Source organism: Sphaerodactylus townsendi, linkage group LG01 (assembly GCF_021028975.2).
Source record: "Sphaerodactylus townsendi isolate TG3544 linkage group LG01, MPM_Stown_v2.3, whole genome shotgun sequence".
NCBI lineage: Eukaryota > Metazoa > Chordata > Lepidosauria > Squamata > Sphaerodactylidae > Sphaerodactylus > Sphaerodactylus townsendi.
The window spans coordinates 167,205,085-167,218,821 of record NC_059425.1 but is presented as its reverse complement, the minus strand read 5'-3'; the positions used below and the strand labels follow the sequence as shown (position 1 = coordinate 167,218,821).

At 44.6% G+C, this 13,737-nt stretch overlaps 1 protein-coding gene across 1 annotated transcript in view; it reads left to right on the top strand.

Moving 5' to 3' along the window:
• The window catches only part of HS1BP3 (HCLS1 binding protein 3), a 50,939-nt gene that overhangs the window by 25,293 nt on the left and 11,909 nt on the right, over positions 1-13,737 (top strand). The window contains exons 5-6 of the mRNA XM_048499089.1: positions 10,951-11,108; positions 12,967-13,102. Of these exons, the coding sequence (XP_048355046.1) occupies positions 10,951-11,108; positions 12,967-13,102 (294 nt within the window). The remainder of the gene's footprint in view (positions 1-10,950; positions 11,109-12,966; positions 13,103-13,737) is intronic.

Below are 13,737 nucleotides of genomic sequence, written 5' to 3'. Positions count from 1 at the left end.
CTCTTCTCATGATCTGAGTTCAATCCTAACAGAAGTCCCCTTCAGGTAGCTGGCCCTACATTGACTCAGCCTTCCACCTTTCCCAGGTTGATAAAACAAGTACCCAGCCTGCTGGGGGTAAAGCGTAGACAAATGGGGAAAGCAATGGCACTACTGCATAAACATAGTCTGCCTAGTAAGTATTGTGAGATTGCACCATGGGCCAGTAATGACCCAGTGCTTGCACTGGGTGTTCTGCCCCCCAAGCGTCTTTGATTGAGGTGCCCTGTTCTTGGTTGGGACAGAAAGGGGGAATGCAAGCCAGTTTCTACAGTTCTTAAAATGGCTTTATTTAAAGGAAGAAACAAGACCCTAACTCCTCCCAGGGTTAACTAAACAGAGTACTTGCTTATCCTCAGGCTGTAGGAAGCTGCAAACTTGTCTCTTCTCTGGCTGCTGCTGGAGGGTTGACAGTCTCTTGCTTCCTTGTAGCTCTGGAATACTTGCTCTTTCTGTAGATGGACTTGGCTTGTTCTCTTTTTTTTTTTAACCACCATATAAACCTATGGCTTATCTGGACCTATATGGTTTACATGGACGTTACAAACAGTGCGGGGATCCTCACCCTTAGCACCTCATAAACTAACTGAACAATTTACACAGAGGGCTTCTGGGTGGGGAAAAGGAAAATTGCCTTCTGGGAAAAAGTCTTAAAAGGGTAAGGCCTAACTAAAACACCCTCCCAGGAAAGTCTTAACAATGAGGCAAAACCCATACTGACTTTAGGGAAACTGCTTCTTAAAGGGGAAATAACTAAAGGCTCTGTGGGGGCATGACACTGGGGACTATCTTTACCTTTTTATAACTGAAATATTAATCTTAGGAAATATACTTGCTATGTAGGAGAAGCAATTCCTGCTCCTTAATTCCTATGCTTCACTATTATGTAATTTATATTAGCACTTTTATTTTGAAAAGAAGAAGAAGAGTTTGGATTTATACCCACCTTTCTCTCCTGCAAGGAAACTCAAGGTGCTTTACAAGCTCCTTTTCCTTCCTCTCCCCACAACAGACACCTTGCGAGGTAGATGGGGCTGAGAGAGTTCTGAAGAACTGTGATTAGCCCAAGGTCACCCCGCAGGAATTCAGGAGTGCGCATACACATCTGGTTCACCAGATAAGCTTCCGCCACTCAGGTGGAGGAGTGGGGAATCAAACCCGGTCCTCCAGATTAGAACCCGCCTTCTCTTAACCACTACACCACACTGGTGCTTTATAGTCTTGGATGTTTTTGTCCTCTCAACTATCCTAGGAAGAAATTAGCTATGATGTCCACGTAATAGGGAGAGAATATGAGGCTGAGAGCTCAGGTGATGGTGGGTAGCTGTGAGCATACATTTGGCATGAAGAAGGTCCAACGACCAGCTGGATGGATCATGCAGTAACTGATATGAAAGACAGTCTGTCTGACACCCTGAAGAGTTTTTGCCAGTCTGAGTAGGCAGTGACATTATAGACCAGTGATGGTGAACCTTTTAGAGACCAAGTGCTGGGGCGGAGCAAGGGGAATCTGCACCTGGGGCATGCGTGTGCCCCGCGCCCCTGCCATGCCCCTGTCCTGCCCTGGAACGCCCCAAAACTCAGCTGCCATGCCCCCAAAATGCCCTTGCCACACCCTCACAGAGGCCCCTGCCCAGTGCATCACGCACCCCTCACCTTCTTGGCGCTATGCCACTGTCGATTGCCCAAACTGTGGCAACGGCACATGTGCCTACAAAGAGGGCTCTGAGTGCCCCCTCTGGCACGCGTGCCATAGGTTCGCCACCACTGTTATAGACCAATGGCCTGATATAGTAAGGCAGCTTTATGTGTGGCCCAACCCTTAGGTTGTACTACATCAGACAGCAGGAGAGCAAGCCCATAATGGATGCTGGTTCTGCGAAATTACATTTATACGCTTGGCCTTGACGTTTTGTTTTCTTCACACTGTGTGGGAGGGTCAGGAAGGACATCCATTCACATGAGTCCTCATCTGCAGTCTGAAGGGGTGCAATCCAGATACACAGTTTGTGAGAACTAGGCCAAAATGTCCCAAAGTTACAGAGGGTAACAGTACAGCTAAATACGATCCAAGAATCCCTCCTACCCCAGCTGAGCTAACTGGGCAGATTGAAACATCTTTTGTCGTGAGGGGCTGAGTCATCCTATTATTATAAAGCCCTTAATTAGAATTCAGAATGAGCATTACCTCATCGATGGGCCTCTATCCTTCATCCCGTGGAGCAGGAAATGTTGAATCACAGAGCTGTTGTGTTGACAATAGCAAATGTTAATGGGGGTGAATTTCAGTTGCCTGTTTTTCTGAGCCTTTAATGAGTTTAAGTGAATAATTGGCTTGGTCTCTGAGAAGGCGTATTCATAGCAGCGAAAGTGTATGTAGGCTCACAGAGGACTGATCACAGTGGTTCACTCTCACCACACTGAGAGTATTAGGAAATAAGTCTAGTGTGCCTGGGCATGTGTTGTTTGTGTCTCGGGCTCCTGTCCTCATGGCCTTTTCTGTATGTGAGTAACTTCCACACAAAATCCTTTGTGTAAGTTTGCTTTCAGTTTGCAAAAGCTTCCCTGCTCTACTCACCAGAGGCAATTTTTACAACAGGCAAGTGGCTGTTTACTGACCTGTTCTAAGTTACCCTACTGTGACACTGGAAGAATTTATGTGCTTTCCAGGTGTTATTCAGACACAGGTGTTCTGGAGGCATCAAGCTGAAAGTGGTCATTGCATTTTTCTTCCTTGGTGGCCAAATATTTTCCAGTGTGTACTTCCAAACAAGTTTAGGGCAAATTAAAACTTTTTTTAAAAATCACCAGAAATATTTTTCTAGAACTCACATGTGGGGTCTGAACTGTAAGTCCTTTTAGAGTGGGGAGTTAGAAGAGTTGTTTTATACCTGTTTATCAGGACCATAAGCAGCCTCAAATGGCTTACAGTATTTTCCCTCTCTCTCACACACACCAGGCACTTTGTGAGGTAGGTAGGGCTGAGAGAATTCTGAGAAAGCTGTGATTGGCTTAAAGTCACCCAGCAGGCTGCTTGTGTAGGAGTGTACCTGTAGGAATATGGAAAGCCATCCAAATCCAAACCCTCTGAAATAATTCAGACTTGCATGCTTTTCAGAAGATTGAGCCTGAAGGGATGGGACGAAATGGTGCCCGGAGACAACTCCTTCTCCGGGTGCTCCCCCTTCGTGCTTGGGGGTGGGGCTTGGGGGTGTGGAGCTCCAGCCGCCCCACGCTGCTTCCCTTACACTCCGAGCAGGCTGCCCACTTGGAAATGAAGGGAAGTGGCCATGGCTGGACCAGTGACCTCCAGCCGCAGCTGCACCACTTCCCTTGCCCACATTATTTGATGACGTGGGTGGGCTGATGGAAGCTGAAGACTCTGGGAGAGGGGGAAGGCATCTGGTCATGTGGGAGGGGGGCAATTTTGCACCCCCATGTGACCAGACTACTTGCACCCAGGGACATGAGTTACCCCATGTCCCTGGGCAGATACACCACTGCTTTTGGGCTTTTTCTGAAAACCTGTTTCAGAGAGGGTGAGCAACAATGGAAAAATCTCTGGGGCCAGCAGCAGAACTTGCCCACTGCCCCATAAGTTGTTCCACCGGGCTTTTGGGGAGGCCAGCCATTGATGGTGAACGCCCTCTTTGCCTCTCCCTTTTTAACATTCTGGGAGCTGTGACACCTGGATCTACCGTCCCCCTCTCTGGGAGGGTTTTATTGATAGTTTTAATACTGGACACCGAATGGTTTTTGTAGAACGCTGCAATTTTATGCTTTTAATGATGTTATTTATATTGATTATTTATTGTTTATGTAATATTAATTTGTTGTTCACCGCCCAGAGCCCTCAGGGGATGGGGCGGTATATAAATACAATAATATAAATAAATAAATAAATAAATAAATAAAATCGATGAGAACAAATGGCTGAGCCAAGTGGAACTAATTGAATGCTCCAGTGCTGGAGAGAGGAAATTCATGAACCCGAATTAAATGTGGAAAGAAATGTAGAAAAAAAGATAAAATCTTCTAGAACATGTACCAAGAATGCATTGGAGCTGCCTGATCCTAATAATTTGTATCAATTACTTTCTGTTAAACACACTGAGAATCCCCTCCTAAGCAGAGACGTACCATACTGAGTTCACTATACATATGGTTTCATCCTAAGCAAAAATAATTCTTACTAAATTCAGTTTGTTTATTCCCTAGTAAGGGTGTTTAGGATTGCAGCCTGCATGGAATATATTTGCGGTGTTTCCTCTGTTCTCCTAGCGCTCTCATTTTAGAAGAATCCCCAAATAACTCGAGCATCTAGGAACCACTTTGCACTTACGGGATTTTTAATAAAAAAAATACTCTGCTTTGTGTCACAAATGCCAGGCTCAGATAGCAACAAAACAGCCTGTCTCATCTGAGAAGATTGAAGAGAAAAATGTAGGCTAGTCTCCTACCACTCTGCTCAGCTAAACGTGGAACTTTCCTCCAGCCTTCCTTTTGAGGAAGAGTGTCTTTCCCTGGAAGAAGACCCTCCTGCCTTGTAAAGGCAGAAATAGCCCTGAGAAACAGCCTCCCCAGCCCCCTTTTGGTCCACCCACAGCAAAGTCCTTGCACTGAACTTCTCAAATGTGGCCTAAGAAGAATTTCAGGGAAGTTACAATCTGTGCTAATAATAAGTACATGGCTGAGTGAATGGTGAAGGCTAAGAATGCTTCTGTCTGTTCCCATGGGAGAGCTTTTTTTCGGTGATGTCTTTCTGAGGACAGCTAGCAGCATTTTTGACGTTTCATCTCGCCCTGCTTTTTTGCCCCCCTTCCCCAAATTAATCCCTTTTTCCTGCAGTTGGAGTAAGCACTCACCCCCTATTTGGAGTGGGAACCTCGGGATTTAATATTTAGTCCAGTGCGCCAAATGGGTACGTTTCGTGTCACTGGTGGTTACTCTTATTGTGACAGGGAAAGTTGGGAAGGGCGGGGGTACTCCAAATACAGATATGTAGGAATGTTCTTTCCTTGGTGTGCCTTGGCCCTAGGGAATCTATACTTCTGGTAAGTGCCCGTGTTAGGTCCTAAATGGTCTCCATAGAAGGGAAAGCAGGAAGAACCACTGAAACAAATAATCCCACCTCCCCTTTAATAATGTTTAAATAATGTGGCTGATAATCTTCTGTGCGTGCAGAGATTATTTCTTTGTATAGGGAGTCACGTTTTCCAGAAAGTCCTAAATTAAGCGAGTGAGCAGGAAAAATGAGTAGATTCTGTGGAGAAATGTTAGTAAATCTTTCAACTATATTTAGCTGTCAGCCTTTTAAAAAATGTTTAGCTAGTGTTAATGTTTATGTCTCTGTGTCTCCTCCTTCATCTGCCCCCCCCCCCCCCCCGCACAGCAGATCTCTTTAGCATCAGAGTCTGGAGGAGGAATTTTATTGTGACCCATTATGCATGGAACGTTTACCTCGGGATTCTTCTCTGCGCAATGGGCTTGCAGTGGGCTCTGCTTGTGTATTTCTGTTTACATGCAAGGAGGTGTTCCCTCCAGGGCATGCAGTTTTTCTGCAACGAACTATCTGGGCCCGGTTCTGTTAACTCTGCCCATCAACTTATTCTTAAAGGCACAGATCTTAAAGGCACTTATTCTCAAAGTCACTTGGTAATCAAGATTGCTGGTTTAGTCTTTAAACTGCACTTTTATTGATATTATTGTTCCAAAACGAATCCCCCCCCCCAAATGAAAGAACAAAGCAATTTCCTGGACTACATGCTGCTAAAGAAGGGGACCATGCCTTTGAGCCGATATTCTCTTTCCCCTTCACACTGTTGCTGCTGCTGTCAGAGAGGAGAGAGACTTATTATTTCCAAGCACTCTCTGTTATTATTATGTTGAGGTATCAAGGTATCGATGCCGAGGGTGAGTGAGTTTTTCTTTCACTTGATGGAGCTGGTAATATGGAAGGAGAGGCGAGGGGAAAGGTGTGGGTGGCAGTGGGAGGGAGTGGGAAGGCTGATTGTGGGTGGAGGGAAGATATCCCGGGCAAAGCTGTACTAATTGGCAAAACTGCCCACTGTGGCAGCAAAGCAAAATTAAAATTATGCTAGAAATCGTCTCGCTTGCCACGGAGAGAATGAAAAATGAAAGCAGGGCTTGAAGAAATACATCTGTACAAGAAATCTTGCTGCAATGGACATTTGCCCCCACCATGCACCAAGCACATTATGTGTAATCGGCCAGTGTAAGGCTAGGATCCTCGCTCTGCTCCGGAAACTTGCTGGATGACCTTGGGCCAGTCACGTTCTCTTGGACGAACCTATTTCACAAGGTTGTTGTAAGGAGAAAATAGTTGAGAGGAAAACAGTGTAAGCCACTGTGGGCTTATACCATTGCACAGGAAGGCAGGATATACATGAAATAAATAATAAATTAATGCTAAAGGAGCATGGAAACCCTATACTCCATTCAGTCTTACTACGTTCTGGGCAGCAAACACATTGTGCATAATTGACCTATGAATCACGAGCCAGGAACATCCAGTGTGTAGGGGATGGCAGGATAATCATTACATTTAGAATGTTCTCTGGCAATTGTTCAGGGTCAGAATAACCAGTCATGAATTGTGTCACCTGCTGCAGTCCTTGGGGTGGTAATTCAAGACAGAGACTGATTTCACACAACTATGGGGCTCTCGCTGCTGCTGTATGAAGGCATTCCGAATGTACTTTCCTAACCCTAGGCCTCCATGGCCCCCATTCCATTCCTTTTCCACAGCATTCAAGAGGTTTTCCAGAAGTTTTTCCTTAGTTGGTAACTGACCAATTGCTGTAGCATATCAATAGGATTGTCATTGATTGAGACTTCTGGTAGTGTGAGAGGAAATGGTGACTATGGGGAGTAGGGGAAATTACACAGGTATGGGTGGGCCCTGCCCACACATCATCCACCACAATTTTACCACAGTCTTTCCAAAAACATAATTGTAAAGCAGGTTTAGAGGCCATGTGGTACAGACTGGTACTGTAGTCAAAACTGTGCTCACAATCTGAGTTCCAATGGCTCCAAGTTGGCTCAACCTTCCATCCTTCTATGATTGATAAAATGAGTACCCAGCTTACTGGGGGTAAAGTATAGATGACTGGGGAAGGTAATGGCAAACTTCCTTGTAAACAGAGGTGGGATCCAGCAGGTTCTCACAGGTTCCCGAGAGTAGGTTACTAATTATTTGTGTGTGCCGAGAGGGGGTTACTAATTGGTGATTTTGCCACATGATTTTTGCCTTAGTTATGTCCCTCCTCTCAGCAGTAGCGCGCAGAACTTGAAGCAGTCTAACAGGAGGTGCAACCGGGCCCGAGTGCTTAAAAGCAGCCTAAGTGCATTCGTTTCCTGCCCGCGATTACAAGGTGCAGCGGCTGCGTCCTTGCCACAGCCCCGTCTAGGAATGCCCCGCCCCTGGAATGCCTGGCCACGCCCCCGTCATGCCCCACCCAGCCCCATTGGCGCTACGCCACAGCTTGAATCCAACCACCATGGGAACCTGTTACTAAAATTTTTGGATCCCACCACTGCTTATAAACCTAGTTTACCTAGTAAACATTGTGATGTGATGCCACCCCATGGATTATTAATGACTTGGTGCTTGCAATTTAAAGCAATTGAAATATACAAGAACGGCTTACTTGCTGGGTAGAAGCAGGGAAACAAAATCTGTCTCATATTCATAGACCATACAGCCCAAATAACAGTAACCTTCATCTGGAACATCTGAAAGTGAATACAACCAGCAGACAAAACATCATTCAGTTTTCAGACTCCTTAAATTTGATCCCTGTGATGATGGAAAAGTTGGGCCAGTGCTAGAGAAGCCCAGTGCAATACCTGCTTTGAGTGTTCCTGGTAACAACTCCTTGCTTCATTCACCAAAACTGGGTCTTTGCCTCCACCCCCTCCTGTTCTTCTTGCCACTGAAGGTGGAGGAAAAGGTCTGTATTTTTATGTTTATGTTTAGCATTGATTACAGCTAGGCTGCCATCTGCTTGGGATATCCAAACAGCCTGGGCCAACCAGAGTTGCTGTCTTTGCAGTGCCCCTCCAGGGTAGTGCCCAACCAGGAGCTTTCCTGGTAAGATGAAAGTCTAGTCTGTCCTCACAGGTATCCATGGAAGTACATTATAGCAAAATGTCTAGGAGTGCACTGCTTTGCTGCAACATTCCAAAAACAGTGGAAGTTTCAGGTGCGTTGACCTAACAAATGTCTACAATAAGTTCTTCTGTACTTCATACGTTTAATTTATTGTACTCTCTTGTGAAGAATGATAAGCACTCTCCTTATACCATTCAGCAGCCAAGTTCATTGAACGATAATCTAGAAGGGATCCTCCATGGGTGGCTACAATTATGGAGTAGCTGTCACAAGGAGACCTTTCAATGGAAATTTTTGTAAGTTTGTAAGGCGCTGTTGTTTGGGGTTACGTTGGTGGAGTTCAGCTGGTTTTGCATTTTTTTTGTCCAACTTGATTTTTCATACTTCATACTCCCCCATCCCCATAACCATTTAAAGAGAACTGTCATGATAAGTATAATATCTGGACATGGCCCAGCCACCATAGCGGAGGGAGAGGGAGGAGAGGGAAGGGGAGGGAGGGAGTAAGGGGTGGCATGCAAGGGAGGGGGAGGAGGCCTGGCATCTGGACATGGCCCACCCACCCTAGCAGAGGGAGGGGGAGGGGTGGCATGCAAGGGAAGGGAAGTGAGGGAGGGGAGGGAGGGAGGGGTAGCATGCAAGGGAAGCGGGGAGGGGAGTGAGTGAGTGAGGGGTGGCATGCAAGGGAGGAGAGGGAAGGGGACCAATGGAGCACTGTAATGAACAACATGTTCATGAAACAGATTCATGTTAGAAACCCACTGTAAATGAGACTTGGCTTTTTAAGATGGACATCCAAGATTTGGGAACAGTATTTTCCACAATCATTCCAATGTATTGTCCCCAGAATGGCCCCTTCTGCACACGCAAAACAATGTGTTTTCAAGCCACTTTCACAACTGTTTGCAAATGGATTTTGCTATTCCGCACAGCTTCAAAGAGCACTGAAAGCAGTTTGAAAGTGCATTATTCTGCATGTGCGGAATGAGCCAATGACTCTGTGTGTGTGTGTGTGTGTGTGTGTGTGTGTGTATTCAGTGCTATCATATTGCAGCTGACTTATAGTGACCCCTAAAGGATTATCAAGGCAACAGACTAACAGAGGTGGTTTGCCATTGCCTGCATAGCAACCCTGGCATTCTGTGGTGGTCCAAGTATTAACCAGGGCTGGCCCTTCTTAGCTTCTGAGAGCTGATGAGATCAGGCTAGCCTGGGCCATCCAAGTCAGGGTGCAGAATCACTAGAAGCCCTTAAATATAGGACACTTTATCTTCCAATCAGCTTCCGGCTTTTGCAGGCATAAGAATACCACATGGAAATACAGACTGCGGTTTTTTTTCCCCAGTTGCTAAGGGATCAGAAAGCAACAGATACACGATTCTCACTGGGGTTATGTTTTTGACAATTTGCTGTAAGCTTAGTTTCACAGCATTTGAATTATCCTGTTTTCAGCCGTAATTCTAACCATGACAATAGAGCTATTAAGTACGGGTTGAATTTTCTTGGAATCTTCCTGGTCCTGTCGCCTATTTCTATTTTATTTTTAGCGCAGTTGCTAAAAACATTGTATCTGTGGTTAAGTTCTTTATTTGTGCTCGCAACATATTAAATTACTTTCTTCAGTACAGTGGAATGTGTATGGGCAATTAATACGTTCAATTATAGGCCACGTGCTGATCTTGCTGGCGTGGAAGTTCACTTCCAGCTTTTAGAGGGACTTTAGTGAACCACTGTTAGCTTGCAAAACCGTTTGCTGCTGAATGTATATTTGTATATTACATTTTTACCTCATACTTCCTCAGAGGATTTAGGGTGATGTGCATGATTTTTTTCCCCCTTGCATCATCTTAATTAATTAATTAATTAATTTACTTCTTTTATGTCCCCCTCCCCTTTCTCCCCAGAGGAGAACCAAAATGGCTATCAGTATTCGCCTCTCCTCCATTTTATCTTCCCCAAAACGTTGTGAGGTAGGCTAGGTTGAAAGCATGTGACTGGCCCATAGTCACCCAGCAAGTCTAACCACAATATCACACTGACGCTCCCATGAGTTCCTCCATAAGGATTGAAGTTGTGTGACTATTGTTGTACTTATCATGACAGTTCTCTTTAAATTGTTAGGGGGATGGGGGAGTATGAAGTTTATGGGCAATTAGAATCAGGCAAGAAAAGCAGAAATATTTCTCCTCACAGTGCGTCGTTAATTTGTGCAGTTTACTGACACAAGGTCTACTGATGGAAGTTTAGATGGCTTTAACAGGGGCTTAGACAAATTCAGGGAGGGTAGCTCTAACAGTGGCTATTTGATGGTGGCTAAGGCAAACCAAAGGCAGTGTACTTATAAGCACGTGAGGGTAGAACAACAGAGAAAAAATCTGTTGCCCTGATTCCTTGTTTGTGGTTTGCTGGAGGAATCTGGTTGCCCAGTTTGAGAAACAGGATATTGGACTAGATGGGTGATGGATTCTTGATCTTATCCAGCAGGACTCTTGCCTGAAGATTTCTGAAAGTCTCTCTCTCCACTCCCCCCCCCCTCCCCCGCAATCAGCCTTTCTGCAAGAACCTTAGAGCAACTTGCCTGGTTTTCCATAGGTTTTTTTCTGTGTGTATGAGATAAGCTAACCACCAACTATTATTGTCCCTGGTAGAATGAAAAGTGTATTTTTAAAGGGAAACTTAAGACAACAGTGAACAGATTACATTTTGTTAGTCCACAAGGTTTTTTTATCGGCTTGAGCGATACCTGTTGGATCTTTTGTCTTTTAAACCTTCAGATCTAAAAAGACCAAGAAGCCGTTGCCTTCTCTTGTCAGAGAAAACAAGTCCAAGTTAACCATTTTTGATGAAGAAATGGATCCAGACGAGGAACTGTTCAGCTCGGCTAAAGATTTTTCATTCACTGGCAACAAGAGGATATTGTCAGCCAAAGAAAGTAAAAATATTTATATTCAGTTTCATGGTGCAGTTTGTCTGCTGAGCGTGGACGCTTCACATGGCCTGTAAAACATTTACTTGTTTAGAAAATGTCTATCCTTCCTTTCTGTTATACAAAAAAAATAACCTTTTGTAATGGGCTTACAAAGATTTAAAAAATGCAAAACGTAACAAGGCACTAGAAGTAAAACACAGCAGGCCGTAAACTGCTAAGCCTCATAAAGCAACATTAAAAATACCAGAGAGAGACAGAGAGAGAGAGAGAGCATTAAAGCAGCGGACAATAAAATATGCTAAAAGTCATTTCAGCAGAAAATCAAACAGATGAGTAACGGTTGTGATAGTAGGATATTGGGCCTGATTATGAATCATCTGTTCATTTGGATTTGTGTTCAAAGGTCTGGGCTGAATTAAAAACAAGGATAAGGGCACTTGCTTATCTCTGCTGCTACTCCTAGGTAAATGACTATGTAAAGTTCTCAGCATCATATCCAGTAACCTACTAGGTGGTATTATGATGATGATGTATGTATGTATGTATGTATGTATGTATGTATGTATGTATGTATGTATGTATGTATGTATGTATGTATGTATGTATGTATTTATTTATTTATTTATTTATTTATTTATTTATTTATTTATTTAATATACCACCCCATCCCCAAAGGGCTCTGGGCAGTGTACAACATAAAATAGTATATATAAAATCAGCATGAATATAATTTCCAAAAATACACTTAAAACAGTAATTGTTTCCAGAAAAGGCGTCTCACGAAACCTTACTTAAACTAAAACTTAAACTTAACCCTCCTAAAAAGGAGGAGGGGGGAGGTAATGGATCCTGATGATATTGAAGACCCAGGAAGTAATGGGGGGGGGGGGCACACTCAGCGGCTGGTCTCTCCAAAGGCCCGGTGGAACAACTCAGTCTTACAGGCCCTGCAAAAATCACCAAGGTCCCGCAGGGGCTGGACAGCTGGAGCGAGAGTGTTCCACCAGGGAGGGGCCAGAGCCGTGAAGGCCCTGGTCCGGGTGGAGGCCAGCCGCATCATTGAGGGGCCAGGGATCTCCAGTAAATTTGCCTCTGCCGAACGCAGAGGACGAACCGGGACATATGGGGTAATGCGGTCCCGAAGGTACGAGGGTCCCAGGCCGCGTAAGGCCTTAAAGGTCAAAACCCGCACCTTGAAGATGATTCGGTGACATTCATCCGATTTTGAGAAGACAATGTGGATGAAGGGCTAAAATAAGCAAGAGAATCTCCAGTTCATACAGATACAACAACACAGGAGTGCATGTTTGTCACTTGGAATGATCCGCATATGGGTTGACTGAAGTGCCCTACACAGAATTGTGGACAGGCCTGAACATGTGAAGCAACTAACCATGATTGACTTGGAAACACCCTTAAAATGCTCAGATCAACTGCAGGAAGTCATGGGATCTGTCCCTGATGTGGTTAATTGTCCAACTCTTGTTTAGTAGGATTTGTGTTCACTGTGCAAGTTCTAATGACAAAAATCCTGTCAAATGGCTTGAGCAATCACAGACGCTCAAGACCTAAGAAGTGCAATGATTTGCCTACATTGTGATGCAGATATATGATACACAACATCTGTCTTTTTCAAGAAGGGCTCGTACTGGCTCTAACACGATATAGCATGGGTTTGGAGGCATAGTTGTTTTCCCATCCTGCAGATATTTTTTATTGTAGAGTGTGGTAGGGTTTGGACCTAGATCATATGACATGCCTCAGATATCAGTATTCTAGGACAATCCTTGCTATAACAATGTCCTCCCCCACCAACACAGTGTCAGATCTAACTGAAGTTATCTGTTTGCTCACATAATAGATCTGAAATTATTTGAAGATCCAGACCTTGGTGGAACGGTAATGCTCGGTGACTCACTGCTGTTGCCAACAGCTTGTGTGAAGAGAGAGCATGACCTACCCTCTACCCTTGATGAGGACACCAGCAAACTGTTGAGGTATTCATCTCCAAAGTGGTCAATAGTTGTAGTTTTATAGCTTCATAGCCTCATAAACAATGCTCAGAGGTACATCTGTTCATCTTGTACATCCTTGCTCTGCCTTTCCTTTCTCAAGGCAGTGTATGTAATTCCCTCTTTCCCATTTTGCCCTCATAGCCTCTGGTGAGATGGAGAGCGTGTTCCTGGTCAGGCAGGAGAAGGTTATGGCAGAGGCGGGATTTCAACTTTGGTCTCCCAGATTCTGGTCGAGCTTTTAACCGATGTGTCAAATTGTCTCTTAGGCCCCTTCCGCACATGCAAAATAATGCGTTTTCAAACCACTTTCACAACTGTTTGCAAGTGGATTTTGCTATTCCGCACAGCTTCAAAGAGCACTGAAAGCAGTTTGAAAGTGCATTATTCTGCATGTGCGGAATGAGCTTTAGATATAAAATAAACAGCTTGTGGGACACTTGGGGTGGAACGATGTATTATATGTAGTCTGGGATAGCTTTCTTTTCCACAAGAAGAACAGTTCCTGCAGCCCTTCGTTCTTCTGCAGTGACTGAGAGAGGGAAGGGGAATCAGTGAGGTGCAGGTGGGGACAGAACTATCTTTTCTTTTCTGCCGTTACGTCAAGGCTGACTTTTGGT